This window comes from Mirounga leonina, unplaced genomic scaffold (assembly GCF_011800145.1).
Source record: "Mirounga leonina isolate KUSES-001 unplaced genomic scaffold, KU_Mleo_1.0 Mir_151, whole genome shotgun sequence".
Taxonomy (NCBI): domain Eukaryota; kingdom Metazoa; phylum Chordata; class Mammalia; order Carnivora; family Phocidae; genus Mirounga; species Mirounga leonina.
Window position 1 is genome coordinate 71,859,227 of NW_023270377.1, and position 19,296 is coordinate 71,878,522.

A 19,296-nucleotide genomic window follows, 5' to 3' on the forward strand; every position below is an offset into this window, starting at 1 on the left:
TCTCAGTAGTGTCTTTTGGAATTTACTTATTATGTTTAGCTTGACATTGAATTTGGAATTGGTAGGAAGGAAAATGGTTTTCTTACCTTTTCTGGGTGAATTTTGGGTGTCAGCTTAAGGCAGGGGTTTGCCTGGATCGATGGTTCTTAAACTGTGTGTCAGATTCATCTAGAAACAGAATGCTGGGCCCGCTGCCCCAGAGTTTCTGATTTAGGAGGTCTGGACAGAGAACCTCCCTTTCTAACAGGGCCGCAGGTGATCCCCACATGACCGCTGGGTCAGGGACCTTACTCTTGAGATCTCATGTTAAAGTGGGGTCTGTCAGTCTTCCCAGGCTGGAAAGTAGACTGCCGCCAGGGTGTTGACAGTCTGGCCTAGCAGGATGCCTGTGATTTGTTTCTCATGCTTTAGGTGGCACCTACTCTCTCTTGCAAGCTTAAGAGGGGTTCGTTTCTTCTTTAAGAGTCTTTGTCTAGGCCCTGGCCTTTCTTTCTAGATTTTTGCTACTTCTCTGACCATATTCTTCTTTTCCTCCTTTGATAGTTCTGTGGATATATTTGTGTCTGGCTACCTGAGTTCAGTGTGGTGTGAGGACAGAACCTTACATGGGGATTGCATAGGTAAATAGATATATTATCACTGTGGACTTGTGCCATTTAGCTTTGGTCTGATAGAAGACCTTGAGTCACCCCTTCCAAGCATCCCCCAGTAGTACGTTCCTCCTCGGGAGCCTCAGCTTGCAGTGTCATACCTTGCTTGGATCTCTGCATGCAGGAACTCGATAGGTGTGTTGTTCTAATACTGTGGTCATCTGCTCAAGGATTTAAAAACCAAGTAAGATAATCTTCATCCTCCATCCTCCAGCACATCTTTCACCATAGCATCATCTGAGCAGCATGAGCCTCTGTTCGCCTCCATGCAGCTCACAGTCTACTGTAGATTTCATTGCAATTTCATGTCATATACCTTTGTCATTTATGTGACAGGTACACTTCACGATCATCCATACACTAGAAGTTTTGGAAAGGCAGTGTGTCTGGATTGGACAGGCAAGCACATTGAGATGATGGGATAGATCCTGTTCGTTCATTGTGTTTGCTTGCTAAGTACTTTGTTGTGCCATGTTTCTCTCTTTCCTTGCGAGGGCTTTCCTCAGGCTCAGAGCGCTGCACGAGGAAGCCGCTGGGAAGGGTGCCCTCTGTGCAGCTGTGTGTTGCTCCCCTCTGGCCCTGCCGAGGCGGTACCGTGTGAGCCTTAACATTTCAGGCTCTGCAGTCGTTACTGTCTGCCTCCATCACCTACATCAGTTTCATTGCCCAAAAATTATTGCTCGTAATAGTATTTACTTTAACAAGTTCTGATGATGAACTGAGCTAATGTGGGTAAAGCACCTCGTGTGTGTCTGGCCTGTGGTCCATGTTCAGTAACCCAGCCATGGGTATTTGCTGTTCACTGGAAATGAGTGATGGAGGCCATGTGTGTGATTCTCTGGTGGCCTTCCTTCACGTCTCCTTATGCCAATCCTTCACTCAGACATTACATTCACTCCCCTCTTCACTTCCCACTAGAGGACTGCGTGGACACACTCGTGTTTCACTGTTACTGGCTTTGTTTATTTTGGGATGGATTCCAGTGTTGAAATGTATCTCAGAAAAATCCTTGCTGGCCAGGCTGCATCCTTTATGGGGTGAGGACTAGGAAATATTTGTTAGAATAGGTTTTCCAAAGCATGTGTGTCAAACATGAACTTATTCTCAGTAATCCCGGGCTTGCCAGGGAACTGCATGTGCTTCTGTTCCTAAGCACAGTGGGCTTGTGTCTGGAAACCATGACAACTTTTATTTTCTTTAGCAACTTAATATCCACCATGTTTCACGATTTTATTCCACTAATGTATATTAAAGTTTGAACAACGAGAAGAATCATCTTATTAGGGAATTTTTTTTTTCATATTCATTCGAGTAATTTCTTTCAGGTGTTTTGTTTTGTTGAGCCTTTCGTTGAGCGGCTGGGGACAGGAATAAGGAGGTGGAGGGGAAAAGATGGATATTTTCCCACTGATTCCCAGGATTTCATGTCCCTGATTTAGAGCTCCAGACCAGAGGAGGGCAGTCAACTGACCTCATGACAAAATAACCTGAACCTGGCAGAGCTTTATTGGGTTCCGTTCAGGTATCAGGGTCTTAAACCTTGTAACAGCCCAGCATTCAGTGAAACATTCTTCCTCTCCTATGAGACCCCTGAACCTGCCAACTGTTTGGGACTCTTGTGGAAACTCTCTCTCTCTCTCTCTCTCTCTCTCTCTCTGGGTGTTGGCACTATGCCCAATCTGAGACATCTTGTTCATAGCTCAACTCAGAGCATGGCTGTGTACCTCTCCTAGGCTTTTTGTCCTCTCCTCTGACAACTGTGATATTAATATATACTTTTAGGAGGGCCCGACTACACAGTGATCTGTAAACCATTTGCTATGTTACATTGATGAGAATCTTGATAATAGAAATTACTTGTATAATTTTAACACAGATCTCTGAGAACAGAGTCGGTCTTGGCTTGAGTGATGTGCATGGTTCCATATGCCCATGGATTGCTGTAGGGGTAGAGGGATGAGGACATGCCACACACGTTCTCTACCTAGCAGGGAACAGACAGAGCTGTTCTTCCAACTCCCTTCCTACTGCAGGAAGGACTACTTGCCATGGGGTAAGGCAGGGCTTCTCTACAAGTATGTGGTGTTAGATTACAGAAATGCCTTGAGATTCTCTTAAACCTCCAGCAGTGAGACAGGACCCAGGGGGCCAGAACCTCCTGCATTGAGCAGCCTCATCCATTTAGCTATTAGTGATATTTGATGTGGGCCACGGCACAAAAAAACGTTTGAAGTCTTTCTGTTAGGACTGTTAGTGAAATAATACAAATATTGGAAATACCTTTTTGAATCTTGGAGAACAGAGTTCACAGGCATTCTTTCTGGTGAGACTAACTTCATTTATACACATATTACCTTTGTGATTTTTTCCATATCCAAACAGTACTTGTACTGTTACTAATCTTTTTCTTTAACTTGGCTTTTTTCAAACTTAGTTTTTCAAGGCCTAGTTGACATACGATGTTACACTAGTTTCAGGTGTACGACATAGTGATTCAACAAATCTATACATTATTCTGTGCTCACACAACTGTAGCGACTGTCACCACACAACACTATTACAACACCACTGACTATATTCCCTATGCCGTGCCTTTCATTCCTCTGACTTACTCATCCCATGACTGGAAGCTTGTACCTCTCCTTTATCCATTTTACCCATCTCCCCACCTCCTCCCTTTGGTAACCGTCAGTTTGTTGTTTGCATTTATGGGTCCATTTCTGCTTTTTGCTTTTTCATTTGTTTTGTTTTTTAGATTCAATAGTAAGTAAATTCATATGGTATTTGGCTTTTTCTCTCTGACTTATTTCACTTAGGATGATACCCTCTAGATCCATCCATGTTATTGCAAATGGTGAAATCTCATTCTTTTTTATGGCTGAGTAATATTCCATAGTGTGTGTATGTATGTATGTATGTGCGTTAATGTGTGTACACACACATTATCTTTATCCATTCATCTATCGATGGGCATGTGGATTGCTTCTATATCTTGACTATTGTAAATAATGCTGCAATAATTATAGGTGTGCCTATATCTTTTTGTATTAGTATTTTCATTGTCTTTCAGGTAAATACCCAGTAGTGGAATTACTGTATTGGATGGTATTTCTCTTTTAAATTTTTTGAGGACCACCCATACTGTTTTCCACAGTGGTTGTACCAGTTTATATTCCTGCACGAGGGTTTTTCTCTACATCCTCATCAGCACTGGTTATTTCTTGTCTTTTTTATATTAGTCGTTCTGACAAGTGTCAGGGGATACCTTGTTGTGGATTTGATTTGCATTTCCCTGATGATGAGTGATGTTGAGCATCTTGTCATGTGTCTGTTGGCCATTTGTTTATCTTTTTTGGAAAAATGTCTATTCATGTCTTCTGCCCATTTTTAATCAGATTATTTTTTGCTGTTGTCTAAGTCCTATATATTTTGGATATTAACCCCTTATTGGATATATCATTTGCAGATATCTTCCCCCTTTCACTGGGTTCCCTTTTCATTTTGTTGATGGTTTCCTTCACTCTGCAAAGCTTTTTATTTTGGAATAGTCCCAACGGTCATTTTTCCTTTTTGTTGCCTGATGACATATCTAGAAAAATGTTGTTATGGCTGATGTCCAGGAGGTTACTGCCGATGTTACCTTCTAGGAGCTCTATGGTTTTGGGTCTTGCATTAGATCTTGAATCCATTTTGAGTTAATTTGTCTATGGTGTGAGAAAGTGGTCCAGTTTTCCCAACACCATTTATTGAAGAGAATGTCTTTTCCCCATGGTATATTCTTGACTCCTCTGTCATTGATGAATTAACCATATAATTGTGTGTTTTCTTTCTGGCTCTCTGTTCTGTTTCATTTATCTATGTGTCTGCTCTTATGCCAGTATCATACTGTTTTGATTATTACAACTTTTTTTTTTTTTAAAGATTTTATTCATTTATTTGAGAAAGAGAGCTCACAAGCAGAGGGAGAGAGAGAAGCAGACTCCCCGCTGAGCAGGGAGCCCGATGCGGGGCTCGATCCCAGGACCCTGGGATCATGACCTGAGCTGAAGGCAGACACTTAACCGACTGAGCCACCCAGGCGCCCCGATGATTACAGCTTTGTAGTATGTCTTGAAATCTGGGATTGTGATACCTCCAGCTTTTTCTTTCTCAAGATTGCTTTGGCTCTTCAGAGTCTTTTGTGGTTCCACACAAATTTTAGGATTTTTTGTTCTAGTTCTGTGAAAAATGCCACTGTTATTTTGATGAGGATTGTATGGAATCTGTAGATCACTTTGGGTAATGTGGACGTTTCCACAGAATTAATTCTTCCAATCTATGGTATAGCTTTCCATTTGTTTGTGTCGTCTTCAATTCCTTTCATCCGTGTTTTATAGTTTTCAGAGGACAAGTCTTTTACCTCCTTGGGTAAGTTTATCCCTAGATATTTTATTCATTTTGATGCAATTGTAAATGGGATTGTTTTCTTAATTTCTCTCATTATTAGTGCATAGAAATGCAACAGATTTCTGTATATTAATTCTGTATCCTGCAACTGTACTGAATTCCTTTATTCTAATAGTTTTTTGGTGGAGCCTAGGGCTTTCTATGTATAGTGGTAGGTCATCTGAAAATAGTGACAGTTTTACTACTTTCTTACCAATTTGGATGCCTTTTATTTCTTTTCTTGTGTTTTTGTCTGATTGCTGTGGCTAGAACCTTCAGTGCTATGCCGAATAGAAGTGGTGAGAGTGCACAGCCTGGTCTTATTTCAGATCTTGGAGGAAGAGCTCTCAGCATTTCCCCATTGAGTCTGACATTGGCTGTGAAGATGAAACGGTTTTGTCCATGAACCACTTCAAATTTTCTCACCTGCCACTCTGGAAGGAAACACTGTATTATCTTATAGTTCTCTCAGAAGGCAAACATAAACCATTCTAATTCGTACTAAAATGGCTTTCGTTGTAAAGTTCTAGTCTCTGGAAGATTTCAGAATTTCTACAGGAGTTAACTGGTAGCAGTAGCTCTCAGTGTGGATGTAGGTGTGAGGGACTACGTTCTCCTCACCTGTTAGTTACCTGGGTATCATGGTGACTGCCCACGTTGGAGGACAGCGGAGAGAGACCGTGAAGTGAGCAGCTTGCGCATGAGATTAATGCAGAGAGGAGCATATTTCATTATGTCACTGTTGGCTTGTTGGGAAGAATTCTAGAATATAAACAGGGCATTGGATGCTCGTTTAGCTTTGCTGTTAATTACCTGTGACCTTGGACAAAGTAAATTTTCCTGTGTGGTCCTCAGTTTTTTTCTTGTGAAGGAAAAAAGGGCTGTGATGTAATCGGCACGATTCTAAGATCCCATCATGTCTCTTCACCTTACCTTCAGATTATTCAGGGTATAGCCAGGTCCATAATTCCTTATCTGTGATTGAGAAATTCCCAAACTTTAGAATCCAAACCTTCCATAACTTATTTGGCAGAACACCTGAACTCATTTAGCAGTCAGACTTGACCTGAATTGACATGAATCTATTTATAGCTTTTATTTATCCCATTTAGTGGCACTGTTGATATATTTACAGAAATGTGTTTGGTTGTGGGGTATCCCTCAGACTCTGCTAGGGTGTCACATAAATAGGGTGTGTGCCTCTTATTACCTTTGTAATATATATTCAGCATGAATTCCTTCTTATTGGGTCCTGTGTGATTGCCTAATGCTATAAACTTATAAGTTCAAAGGTATATTCAACTTTCCCTTGTCCTCTTGGCAGCTGGACATGGGCATATCACCAGGACTCAATTAATCAAATTCTTGCATATGAGATTTTGAATGCTGTGCATCCACTAATGATAGTGTCAAAATTGTCAAAACTAGTATCCTAGTTTCTTGATGTTGCTTGCTCAAGATCATTTGATGGAGGCATTGCCAGCTGTGTGAGGTCCTAGCATTGAAGCCTGTATCTTCAGTTGCTTCTTGCATTGAATTTTTAGCTCTGCCTCTATTTTTTTAAACTGATTTTCCTTCTCCTGATAGTTCCGTAAGTTGCCCTTTGGAGGTTTTTTTATACTTTACAAAGGTAAACAAATTCCTCAAACGCATCTAACCTCAAGGGTTTGGAATAAAGGATTGTGGACATATAATCAACATTCACTCAAGTAATATGTATGCATATACTAGGTATTCCTTTAGGCTCTGGGAAGCAGTTGAGCAAAAAAATTACAATTTATATCTTCAACATTTAACAGATTAAGTGACTATGGTTGAGGTGTGCGGGGAGGTGACAGAATATAGGGAGGACACTGAACTTTGTCCAGGGGCCTGGAACTGTGGGAGCAAGGTGGGAGGATCTTCTCAGAAGACAGAAAGCATGAACTGAATCTTAAGTGAGATGAAAGGAGCCAGTCAGGTGGACTAGCCTGGGCGGACGTGTAGGTGGGAACGGGAAATACAGTCTGATGATGATGACAGTTGGTATCCTGGGCAAAAGGAAGCACTGTGGGAATTACACAGGTGCCCTACAGCTAGAACCTCAAGCCACGCTAGTATGGCTGATGCCCAGGTAATGTGGAGCAGTGTGCTGGGGGAATGAGCCTGAGCCCATGGAGACATAATGAGCTTTTCCCTCGGTTTTTCCCCTAAAGATTTTTTGCAGGGGGCAGTGGGATATGGTGGATGGCTAGCAGGGGGGCGGTATTTGAAGCAGACATTCCTGTCCGTCCCAGATACAGCGGTCAAAGAGGGGAGAAGATGGTACCCCGGTCTAAGGCTTTGGTGGGGGAGGATTGCGAAGAAGACTTTCTTTCCAGAGAATGGTCTAAGATGCAACTCTGGCATTTCGTGTTCTTGGGGCAGTCGCTAGGGCTCTCTTTGATCTGTGCTTCAGCTTTGTGATGTGTACTTAAAGGTGTTGGAACTAAGGCCTGGCAATTAAGGGGTTCACTCAGGACCATGCAGCGAATGCAGGGGAGGGATATTGGTTGGTTAAGATATATTTGCACCAGAGAATAGAAAAGTTCCAAACAGACATATGCCCAGGAAAAAAATTATTGTAGAAATCAGATGCATATGCCAAGAGTTGTGGGGGAGTAGGTTATGAATAATTTCTGATTCCTTTCTTGTGGCCTTTTGAGTCACGCCAGCCACCTTCCATGGAAAAGCAGGGCCTGGCTCACTCAGTCCTTCCCTAACTACTGTGTAAGGGCTCCGCTTCCCGCATCCTTTGCTCTGTTGCACCCCTCATCTGGCACTCCAAGTACTTTGCATTTTTAGTCACTTTTCCTGCTGGCTCATAATTTGGCAGTTGTTCATTGAGTGCTGTCTTCAAAGGACATAAGAGTTCGCTTTTTTGCCTGACTCCCCCGATTTCTGGAAGAAATGAGGAACAGTTAGAAGTAACTTCTTACCCTGACAACACACCATGTTAGTCATCCTTGACCTCTCGCTCTCCCTGCCCTCATGTGTACCCGATTTCAGCCACAGGGAATTCTCACCCCTTTTTGCAACAAGAGAGGGTCATTTGTAACCCCTTGTCTTTGTCCTCATCCCCACCACCCTGCAAATGTGCCCTCTTGGTGGTGTTTCTCATCTCTTCTCTGCCTTGCAGGCTCCAGATCTTTCTATGTCTGCCCAAGCCCTAGCTCCTGGAAAGCTTACTTATGCTTCCATGACACCCAGTTATGTCTGGTACTTAAACCACACAGCTGGTTTTTTCTCGAAGACTTGCTGAGTATCATATCCCTGCACCTTCTCCCTGCTTTTACCTCTAATGCCTAGTTTGTAATTTGTCATATTTCCCTTTCCTCTTATTCTGGGCCTTATTACCAGCACTGCATCTTTTTCAATTTTTGTGTCCCCAGTGCGAAGCACAACCTCTGACTCAATAGCCATTCTGATCCCTTAAACGGGTGTGCCAATTTAGCAACTAGCACTTCAAAATATATTTTGAAAGGCAAAGATAGATAGTAGCGGGGTAAAAAGCATTTTTTAGTTTTTTTTTTTTTTTAACAAGATTTCCATTATCTAAAGAAAGAAGGGCTTGTCCTCATCTTCCACAGATTTTGAGTTCCTTAACAAACGAGCATGCCTTACACTTTTATCATCCTTAATGTTTAATATGGTGCTCCACACCTAGTAAGAACGTAATGTACTTTATATTGATTGAAATAAAATAATTACTTTCTTTGGCCAGAGGGAGTTCCACGTGACTGCTAGAGTTTAATCCCAGATTTATGTGGCACTGGTCATGCTTCTCCAGAGTAAGATGAAGACAATCAGTGACTTGACCAGTAGTTGAAGAAAGAGAGGCGTGACTAAATCCCAGGCATAATCAATTAAATGGTCTTTCTTTTTAAATTTGATTCCTTTTGTCAAAACATGGGGCGGATAATGAGATTAAAGTATGGGAAATATAAACACGAAGGAAAATTTCAGCTTTGTATAGTGAAATTTGTCGTTGGGGAATCACTAGATCTTGTGTTTAAAAAAATCCACCCGTGCCCTTTTCTTTTGCATTTATAGAGAAAGCCCACTTAGCCCTTCCCAAGCTAGCCAGGCAGATAATCCCAAATAGCTGGTTACGTGAGTGTGAACAGGTAATGCTATTATGCTAAATTAAAAAAAAATTAAAGTAGGCTATTAAATGTATTCCCTTTTGGGGGGAATTAAGACACAGTGAAGGGCACATCTCTGTTTCCTATAAATTCATGTGGCCCTTAAAAAAGGTATAAATGACCTTATACGTCCATGTCTAGTTGTATTTTGTGGGGTATGTCTTAGTACTAGAAAGAAATCTTTTTGTTTAACATGGGCTTCTCACGAGAGGAGATGAGGCCCTTGAGATGAGGTGTCACAAATCTTCTGAAAGTAGTGGTTTATGTTTTGCCAGGAAAGTTTTAATCCATTGACTAATATACTTTATGATTACAGTTATGCAATGTGGATAAGTTATTTAGACAAACAGTCTCAACTAGAAATTTACTTTTATAGTACTGAAAACATGGAATGTAGTATCAATTAACTTAGATCAATGAAGTTAAAGAAATTGCATAGATCTTCTTAAACACATTCCTTATCATGGCTAATCTTTTGCATAAATGATGTGTATTTATATGGGATTTGTGAAATGGATTCTTGCAGTTAAGTAACTTAATTTCTTTGATCAATGACAAAGGAGATGGAAGCTTTTCAGGTGACCTGTAGGAATTAGAAGGCTGTGAGAGAAGTTATAATGCAATTTTTCTTTCTTTTCCCCAAGCAACCTGTTAGGTATTTAGGAATAGAAGAAAGTTACATAGAGTAAGGAAGAGGGCAGTAAACCAAGTAGTCCCCTGGCCTCATTGTTGAAGCATTTGATGGTAGGAGAAAAATGGATTTCTTGGTTTCTTCTCTTTAAGGGGAAGAATCAATTTTCTAATTTTAAGTGATGAAGTTTAAAATTTCTCTATTTGTAAAATTACATCAATTTCTTTCACAAAGAAGAGTAATTTTTCTAGGGAAAAAGTTTCTAAGGCATTGGAAGCCATGCTAAGCTGAAATTAATCTCTTTCATATTTGCTTGGGGTAAGGAGAGAGTTCATGCTTTTCAGCCATTTTTCTGTCTTCCCAAATGACTGTCTTTCTATGCATTTTATCTTGTGCCTTCAATCTGAGAGTAAATAATAGAGCCATCAAGCGGGCAACTGTGTCTGGCAGTCTGAGGTTGCTCATTGCCCATAGAAAGAAGAAATGAATATTTCATATTATTTGCATTCTACCAATGGGAGGGATTATTTCTCTGTACTGTTTTTACTTCTCTTATTTCACTTCTGATTTTATTTATTTGGGCCCTTTTTCTTGATGAGTCTGGCTAAAGGGTTATTACTTCTCTTGATATTTCAAAGAACCAGCTCTTGGTTTCATTGATCTTTTCTGTTTTTCTTTTCTTTTCTCTGTGTTTTTAATTTTCTATTTCTGTCTTGATTGTCGCTGTTTCCTTCCTTCTACTAACTTTGGCCTTATTCTTTATCTAGTTCTTTTAGGTGTTTGGTTAGATTGAGATTTTTCTTGTTTCTTGAGGTAGCCCTGTATTGCCATAAACTTCCTTCTAGAACGGCTTTTGCTGTGTCCCAGTGATTTGGGATCATGGTGTTTTCATTTTCATTTGTCTCCCTGTGTTTCTGTATTTCCTCTTTGATGTCTTTGTTGGTCTGTTCATTCTTCAGTAGTATGCTGTTCAGCCTCCACGTGTTTTTGTTTTTTTCCCGGTTTTTAGTTTTATACTGTTGTGTTCTCAAAAGATGCTTGGTAGGATTTCAGTCTACTTACATTTGTTGAGATTTGTGGGCTGACATTTGATCTATCCTGGGGAATATTCCATGTGCACTTGAAAAGAATGTATATTCTGTTGTGTTTGGATGGAATAGTCTCTATATGTATCTGTTAAGTGCCTCTGGTCTAATGTGTCATTCAAAGCCACTCTTCCCTTGTTGATTTTTGCCTGGGTGATCTATCCATTGATGTAAATGGGATGTTAAATCCTGTACTGTTAGTGTATTACTGTCAATTTCTCCCTTCTGTTAATTAGTTAATATTTGCTTTATGTATTTAGATGCTCCAATGTTGGGTGTATAGATATTTATGATTGTTATATGCTCTTGTTGGATTGAACCCTCTATCATTATGTAATGTTCTTTGTTGTGACAGTCTTTGTTTTAATCCATTTAGTCTGATAGAAGTATTGCTTCCCCAGCTTTTTTTTTCTTTCTTTTTGGCTTCCATTTATATGGACTGTCTCTTTAAATCCCTTCACTTTCAGTCTGTCTGTGTCTTTGGGTCAGAAGTGAGTCTCGGGGCGCCTGGGTGGCTCAGTTGGTTAAGCGACTGCCTTCGGCTCAGGTCATGATCCTGGAGTCCCGGAATCGAGTCCCGCATCGGGCTCTCTGCTCAGCGGGGAGTCTGTTTCTCCCTCTGACCCTCCTCCCTCTCATGCTCTCTGTCTCAAATAAATAAATAAAATCTTAAAAAAAAAAAAAAAGAAGTGAGTCTCTTGGGATACCTCGGTGGCTCAGTCAGTTAAGCGTCTGCCTAAGCTCAGGTCCTAGGATCGAGTCCCACATCAGGCTCCTTGCTCAGAGGCGAATCTGCTTCTCTTTCTCCCTGCCTCTCCCCCTGCTCTGTCAAATAAAATCTTTAAAAAGAAGTGAGTCTCCCGTAGGCAGCATATAGATGGGACTTACTGTTTTGATATATTCAGTCACCCTATGTTGTTTGACTGGAGCATTTAGACCATTTACATTTAAAGTGATTGCTGATAGGTGTGTACTCCCTTGTCATTTTTTTATTGTTATGTTAATCACCATCCATTACATCATTAGTTTTTGATGTAGTGTTCCATGATTCATTGTTTGCATATAACACCCAGTGCTCCAGTCAGTATGTGCCCTCTTTAATATCCGTCACCAGGCTAACCCATCCCCCCATGCCCTTCCCCTCTAGAACCCTCAGTTTGTTTCTCAGAGTCCATAGTCCCTCATGGTTCTTCTCCCCCTCCGATTTCCCCCCCCTCTTCATTCTTCCCCTCCTGCTATCTTCTTTTTCTTTTTTTAACATATAATGTATTTGTTTCAGAGGTACAGTCTTATACAATTCCCTTGTCATTTTATTCATTGCTTTCTGATTGTTTTGTAGTTCTTCTCTGTTCCTTTCTTTTTCTCTTGCTCTTTCCTTGTGATTGATGACTTTTAGTGTTCTACTTGGCTTTTTATTTCATATGTGTCTATTACAGGTTTTTGGTTTGCAGTTACCATGAGGTTCATCTATAGCATCCTAAGTATACAGCAGTCTGTATTAAGTTGATGGTCACTTAAGTTCAAACATATTCTAAAAGAACTTCGTAAAGAGTAAAACTCTCCTCCTCCACATTTTCTATGTAGGTTGTCACATTTTACATCTTTATTTTGTGAGCCCCTATCACCCATCTTTTAGATATAATTGATTTTACTATTTTTGTCTATTTATCTTCATACTAGCTTAATAAGTGATTATTCTACTACCTTTACTGTGTGCTTGCTTTTCCTCATGATTTTTTTTTCCTTTCATAATTTTCTTGCTTGTGGCTTTTTTTTTTTTTTCCATTAAAGAAGACCCTTTAACATTTTTTGGAAGGTCAGTAGAGTGTCGATGAACTCTTTTAACTTTCCTTTGTCTGGGGAATTATTTATTTCTCCTTCAATTCTGAATGACAACCTTGCCGGGTAGAGCATTCTTGCTTGTAGAATTTTTTTGGTTCAGCACTTTGAATATATCATGTCACATCTTTTTGCCCTGCAAAATTTCCATTAAAAAATCATTTGATAGCTTTTCCCTTGTATGTTATTTTCTCTTATTGCTTATTAAATTCTGTCTATATGCTTAAAGATTGACATTGTTATCATGACATGGCTTGGTGTGTTCTCTTTTGGGCTCATCGTGTTATGGGCTTTCTTTTCTTTCTCTTCCTGAATGTCTTTTTTCTCTGCAGATTTTGGAAGTTTTAAGTTTTCTGTCTTTATTTTTCTCTTCTTTTTTTAGGAATCCCTATAATGCAAATGTTGTTAGGGTTGTTGATGTTGCTGAGTTCTTTCAACCTGTTCTTATCTTTTTATTATTCTTTTTTCATTATGCTTGTTCAGCTTGGTTGCTTTTTATCAACCTGTCTTCTAGGTCACTGTTTTTTTTTCTGAATCCTCTAATATGCTGGGGTAGTTTTTCTCTACTGTATTCTTTCAGTTACTATATTTATTACCTCTTACCACTTCTTTTGCATATGTTTTGAGTTATCTATTCTTTTCTCAAGTCTAGCATATGTCTTTATGACATTACTTTGAATTCTTATCAGTTATATTTATCTCCTTTTCATTTCGCTCTTTTGCTCTGATATTTTCTTGGTCATTCATTTGGACATATTTCTTTGTTTCTTCACATGTCTAGTTCTTTGCTTTTGTCTCTAAGTATTTTAGAGATCAATTATACAGGAGAGTGTTAATTTCCATGATTTCTTTTAGTTTAACTGCTACTGTTGATTTCAGGTTTTATACCATGTGGTTAATGAAGGTACCTGGTATGATTAACCTGTTTGTATTTGCTAACCCTTGCCATTTTGTTCATTGCTTTCTGGTTGTTTTTGTAGTTCTTCTCTTGCTGTCTTTCCTTGTGACTGATGACTTTCTTTAGTATTAGACTTGGCTTTCTCTTTTTTTTGTGTGTTTATAGGTTTTTGTTTTGTGTTTACCATGAGATTTATACATAACATCCTAAGTATACAGCAGTCTATATTAAGTCGAGGGTCATTTAAATTTGAACACATTCTAAGAGAACTTTATTTTTATTCTCATTTTATACATTGTCATATTTTACATTTTTATTTTGTGAAGCCCTGTAACCTAGTTTTTAGATACAATTGATTTTACTACTTTTGTCTTTTAATCTTCATATTAACTCTACAAGTGATTGCTTTACTACCTTTACTGTGTTGGCTTTTAATTCATGAATTTTTTTTTCATAATTTTCTTCTTTTGGCCTTTTCCTTTTCCACTTAAAGAAGTCCTGTTAACATTTCTCATAAAATCTATTTAGTGATGATGAACTCCTTTAACTTTTGTTTATTTGGGGAACTCTTCACCCAGAAAGGTTATCATCCAGAATTTAAGGAGATATTTTCTTGGTTTTAGGTTTTTTTTTTCCTTTCAGCATTTTGCAGGCCAGAATGAGTAACATGATATATTCAAAGTTTCTGCTGATTAATCAGCTGATAGCCTTTTGGGGTTTCCCTTGTATGTGACTATTTGCTTCTGTCCTTTATTCTTTGACGTTTTAATTATGTGTCATGGTGTAGACTTCCTTGGTTTCCATCTTATTCAGGACTTTTGGGTGCTTCTGGACCTAGAAGTCTGTTTTTTCCCCTAGATTAGGAAAGTTTTCAGCTATTATTTCTTCAAGTATGTTTTCTGACCCCTTTCTGTTTTCCGTGTGAGATCCATATAATGCGTTTTTTTGGCTTGATGTTGTCAAAGAGATCCCTTAGCTTATCCTAATTAAAAAATTTTTTTTTTCTTTTTCCTGTTCAGCTTGGATTGCTTTCTAATAGATCATTGATCCATTCTTCTGCATCCTCTAATCTACAGTTGATTCCCTCTAGTCTATATTTCATTCAGTTATTTAGTGTCTTCAACTCTGATTGGTTGTTTTTTAATTTCTTTATTGAAATTCTTCCTGAGTTATCCACTGTCTTCTCCAGTCTGGTAGCATCCCTTTGAACTCTTCCTCAAGAGGTATAGATTTGGTATATCCATGAAGGAGAGACATTCAGGGTCTATCCTATGTCACCGTCTTGTACCAGAATGTTGCCACTTTTTAATCACCAAAGGAATTTTGTCCTCAGTTACATTTTGGGTTATCACAGAACATTCTGTCAATAAATGTAATTACATGAGTAGTAGCCACATTTTCTTCTAATGTAATTCCTGCAGAGATTTGGAGGAAGAATAATTACTACCTTGTTCACCACTTATTTTGTAGCTTTCAGAATCACCTTGAAGTGAGGAAGATGTTCAGTTCTTCTATCACATTATAACCTGCGATAGCAATTAATAAAGCCCTGGGGGCAATCTCTGTTCTCTTGCTAATTGACACAATTCTTGTCCACGTGTGCAGGTATTGTGGAGGATTACAAGCCACCGTTTTACGACGTGGTTCCCAATGACCCAAGTTTTGAAGATATGAGAAAGGTGGTCTGTGTGGATCAACAGAGGCCAAACATACCCAATAGATGGTTCTCAGACCCGGTAAGAGTGCCAGTTTCTTAGTTTTAGAGGTATCTTCACCTTTTTACTAGGTGAAACTCAAGAGCAAGCAAATAGCATAGTTCCTGCATGATCTGCCCTGTCTATTGCTTTCTAGCTAATGTAGAAGGGCCTTGGACGTAGTTAAGTAGGTTCACAAAATGGTATCATTGAAAGAGCGAAATTCTCTGATCTTGCTAATAAATGACAATATTCACAAGAATTTCTACTACTGACTAGCTCTAGGAGTTAGGAGACTCATTACTCTGCCACTAGCCCTAGGACTGCAGTTTCGCAAGTCAAACAAGAGACCACCCTCTTTCCTTCTCTGCATATCTGAAATTCCAAACGGAAGCTATTCTGCTGAAGATTCGTATTGCTTCTCTTTTGTAGCAGCAAGTCTGAAACACCAAGATACGACACCATTTGCACATTTCATTATTAACTCTGGGGTAGCATTATCTCTTTTAGCACCCATAAAACATCAGGGGGTCGAGCCCGTCCTAATGTAATTTACCTCATAAAGTCAGCTGGTAGCATTAGGAGTCCAAAGGCCAGAGTTCACGAAACTCAAGAGGAACTCCTTGATCAGTGGTCAAGGCCTTGATTATTTGATAAAGAAGACGGCAGTAACAGCCCCATCCCTTCCCAAGACCTGCAGAGTTCTGCAAAATCTGTTGAGACAACATCTGCCAAGTTTCTGGGGCCACTGAAAAGCCACTTTTTCACTGTGGTATTTGTTCTTCTCTCCTCAGACATTAACCTCTCTGGCTAAGCTGATGAAAGAATGCTGGTATCAAAATCCATCCGCAAGACTCACAGCTCTGCGTATCAAAAAGACTTTGACCAAAATTGATAATTCCCTAGACAAATTGAAAACTGACTGTTGACATTTTCATGGTGTCAAGAAGGAAGATTTGACGTCGTCATTGTCCAGCTGGGACCTAAGGCTGGCCTGACGGGTTGTCAGAACAGAATCCATCTGTCTCCCTCGGCACATGGCTGCTTTGACAAGGCAGACGGTCTACCCAGCCATGCGTTGGGGAGACACCAAAACCACCCTAACCTCGCTCAATGACTGTGAACTGGGCATTTCACAAACTGTTCACACTGCAGAGACTCACGTTGGACAGACACTGTTGTCAAGGTAGGGGAACTGAAGGAACACAGAGAAATCCTAAAAGAGATCTGGGCATTAAGACAGCAGCTTTGCATATCTTTCACAGGTCTCCTAGACTCTCCCCATGGGAAACTCAAGGAGGTGGGGAATTTTTATCAGCAATATTGCCTGTGCTTCTCTTCTTTATTGCACTAGGAATTCTTTGCATTCCTTACTTGCACTGTTACTCTTAATTTTAAAGACCCAACGTGCCAAAACGTTGGCTGCGTACTCCACTGGTCTGTCTTCGGATAATAGGAATTCAATTTGGCAAAACAAAATGTAATGTCAGACTTTGCTGCATTTTACACATGTGCTGATGTTTACAATGATGCTGAAACATTAGGAATTGTTTATACACAACTTTGCAAATTATTTATTACTTGTGCATGAAGCAGTTTTTACAAAACTGCCTCATGCATCTGTTAAAGCTTATTTTTATGTGGTCTTATGATTTTATTACTGAAATGTTTTTAACACTATACTCTGAAATGGACATTTTCTTTTATTATCAGTTAAATTCACATTTTAAGTGCTTCACATTTGTATGTGTGTAGACTGTAACTTTTTTCAGTTCATATGCAGAAATGTATTTAGCCATTACCCATGTGACACCACCGAATATATTACTGATTTAGAAGCAAAGATTTCAGTAGAATTTTAGTCCTGAACGCTGTGGGGAAAATGCATTTTCTTCGGAATTATCCATTATGTGCATTTAAACTCTGCCAGAAAAAAAATAACTATTTTGTTTTAATCTACTTTTTGTATTTAGTAGTTATTTGTATAAATTAAATAAAAGGTTTTCAAGTCAAAAAGTCAATTTTTTTTTTTTTAACCATTTAAGAAAGATCTGTGTTCTAGAATGCATTTTATTATGGGAACAATAGAAGCACAAAATGAATTTGTAAATCTAATTTGGTTTTCAAGTCTAGTAACAATCTTGAGGGTCTTATGAGGATGACGTCCAGCTTGAATGTGATAACAGAAAATTTGAATTTTGTTCCTTTTTTGGGTTGTGATTATTTTTTCTTGGTCCATGTCCCCAACTGTGAAGTGAGGGTGATAGACTTGTGAGTATAAATAGGAGGGATGATGTCCAAGCACTTTTTTAGTATGAGGGCCTTTGTGAGTGACATCTCACCTTACTGCTTGGGGAGAGTCCACTGCTGGTTTTCTTCACTTCTTGTATTCAACAGGATTGAAAAGGTAAGGTTTCAAATAGCCCAAATAAGAGAAGAGGAGTGAATTTTGGGGATGTTCACCAGAGGTAAGTTGATAACATCATTAAGATACATTTACTTAGAGGGTATATATTACCTTAAAAAAATAGTGGTAAAGGACACATACTTGTTTACCATCTTAATACCACTGGACTGTCCATTTATAAGTGGTTAAGTACATTCACACTGTTGTGCTGACTACTCGTATGAGTGGAATTCTACAGTGTTTGTGAGACTCACTTATTTCACTTAACCTAACGTCTTTAAGGTTCATCCTTGTTCTAGCATGTACCAGAATTTCCTTCTTTTCATGGCTGATGATATTCCAGTGTTACATATATACAGTATTTTGTTTATCTGTTGATGGAGAATTCGGTTGCTGCCATCAACATGGGTGTATATCTGATTTCTTGCCCTCATCTCACTTGGCTGTATACCCTAAAGTAGAATAGAATCACATTTAACTTTTATTGAAGTACTGCATATATATATATATATATATATATACAGCTTGATGCATGTTTAAATTTTTTGTTGTTGTTTATAAATTTTTATAAATTGGTTCCTTTCATGGAAACAGCACCCAGATCAAGAGGCACAACAACTTCTCTAGAGTAAAGTCAGCATCATGGTGGCATGAATCCTTTTCCCTCTTACCTTTGGTTATTGATGCCCAATTAGTTGTAAATCAAACAAAGTGCCTTTGCACATTACACCAGGACACCTAAGCAATTTCTATGCACCTATGCATCTGAAAGTGGGTAGATAAGACCTTGGAAGAGACTGTGGACCCAAGGGAGTCAGTGAGCCTACCTCACCTCCCCTTCTATGACTGGGGAAACGGTGAACCTGGAGAGTACAAAACTGGGTAGACACACACAGCAGACATATTTTTAGGGGTCTAAGCCAACCTGACTGAAGATCCCAGCATGTCATCCCAGTGGGATAGGGAGGAGTTTGGAGCAGAGAGGGAGGAACTGCATGATATGTGCTGGATGTTTGGTTTATACAAGCACACCCTGAATGTCCCTGTTAATCACTATCTTGAGAATATACAGATCCCATCCTCCTTTTATATTCCCATCAAGCAGAAGATAACAGAAGAACGTGTTGTTTAGCATTCAAGGTAGGGGCTCTGGGAATGGCCAACCTGGAGCACCTCCTCTGTAACAGAATATCTGGGTGGCAGACCTTGATCTCCTTAGAACACTGGCCATGCCAGGAGAGGAATGGCTAGTTGTTAAACCATAAAAACTTGCTTCATGCAGATTCCAGCAGTGGATACTTTGTCTAGTCAGCCTCTCCTGGACTCCCTGTAAGTTCCCCCCATAAACCTATGTCTCACTCACTATCTCCTGGTCATTTCTTTGCTCTTACAGGACCATCATCCATCCTTGGCTTAGAGTCTGCTGGGGTGCAGTTACATAGGAACCCACCAGGATGCCCCTCTCTGGGCAATGTGGCAATATACTGGGTTTTTGTTGGCAGCA

At 39.4% G+C, this 19,296-nt stretch overlaps 1 protein-coding gene across 4 annotated transcripts in view; it reads left to right on the forward strand.

Annotated features, from left to right (window-relative positions):
• The window catches only part of ACVR1 (activin A receptor type 1), a 126,727-nt gene extending 109,419 nt beyond the window's left edge, over positions 1 to 17,308 (forward strand). For all 4 annotated transcript variants that reach the window (XM_035007986.1, XM_035007988.1, XM_035007987.1 and 1 more), the window contains 2 exons: positions 15,297 to 15,427; positions 16,180 to 17,308. In XM_035007986.1, coding sequence (XP_034863877.1) covers positions 15,297 to 15,427; positions 16,180 to 16,314 — 266 coding nt within the window. In that variant the 3' untranslated portion in view covers positions 16,315 to 17,308. The remainder of the gene's footprint in view (positions 1 to 15,296; positions 15,428 to 16,179) is intronic.
• Positions 17,309 to 19,296: the final 1,988 nt, after the last annotated feature.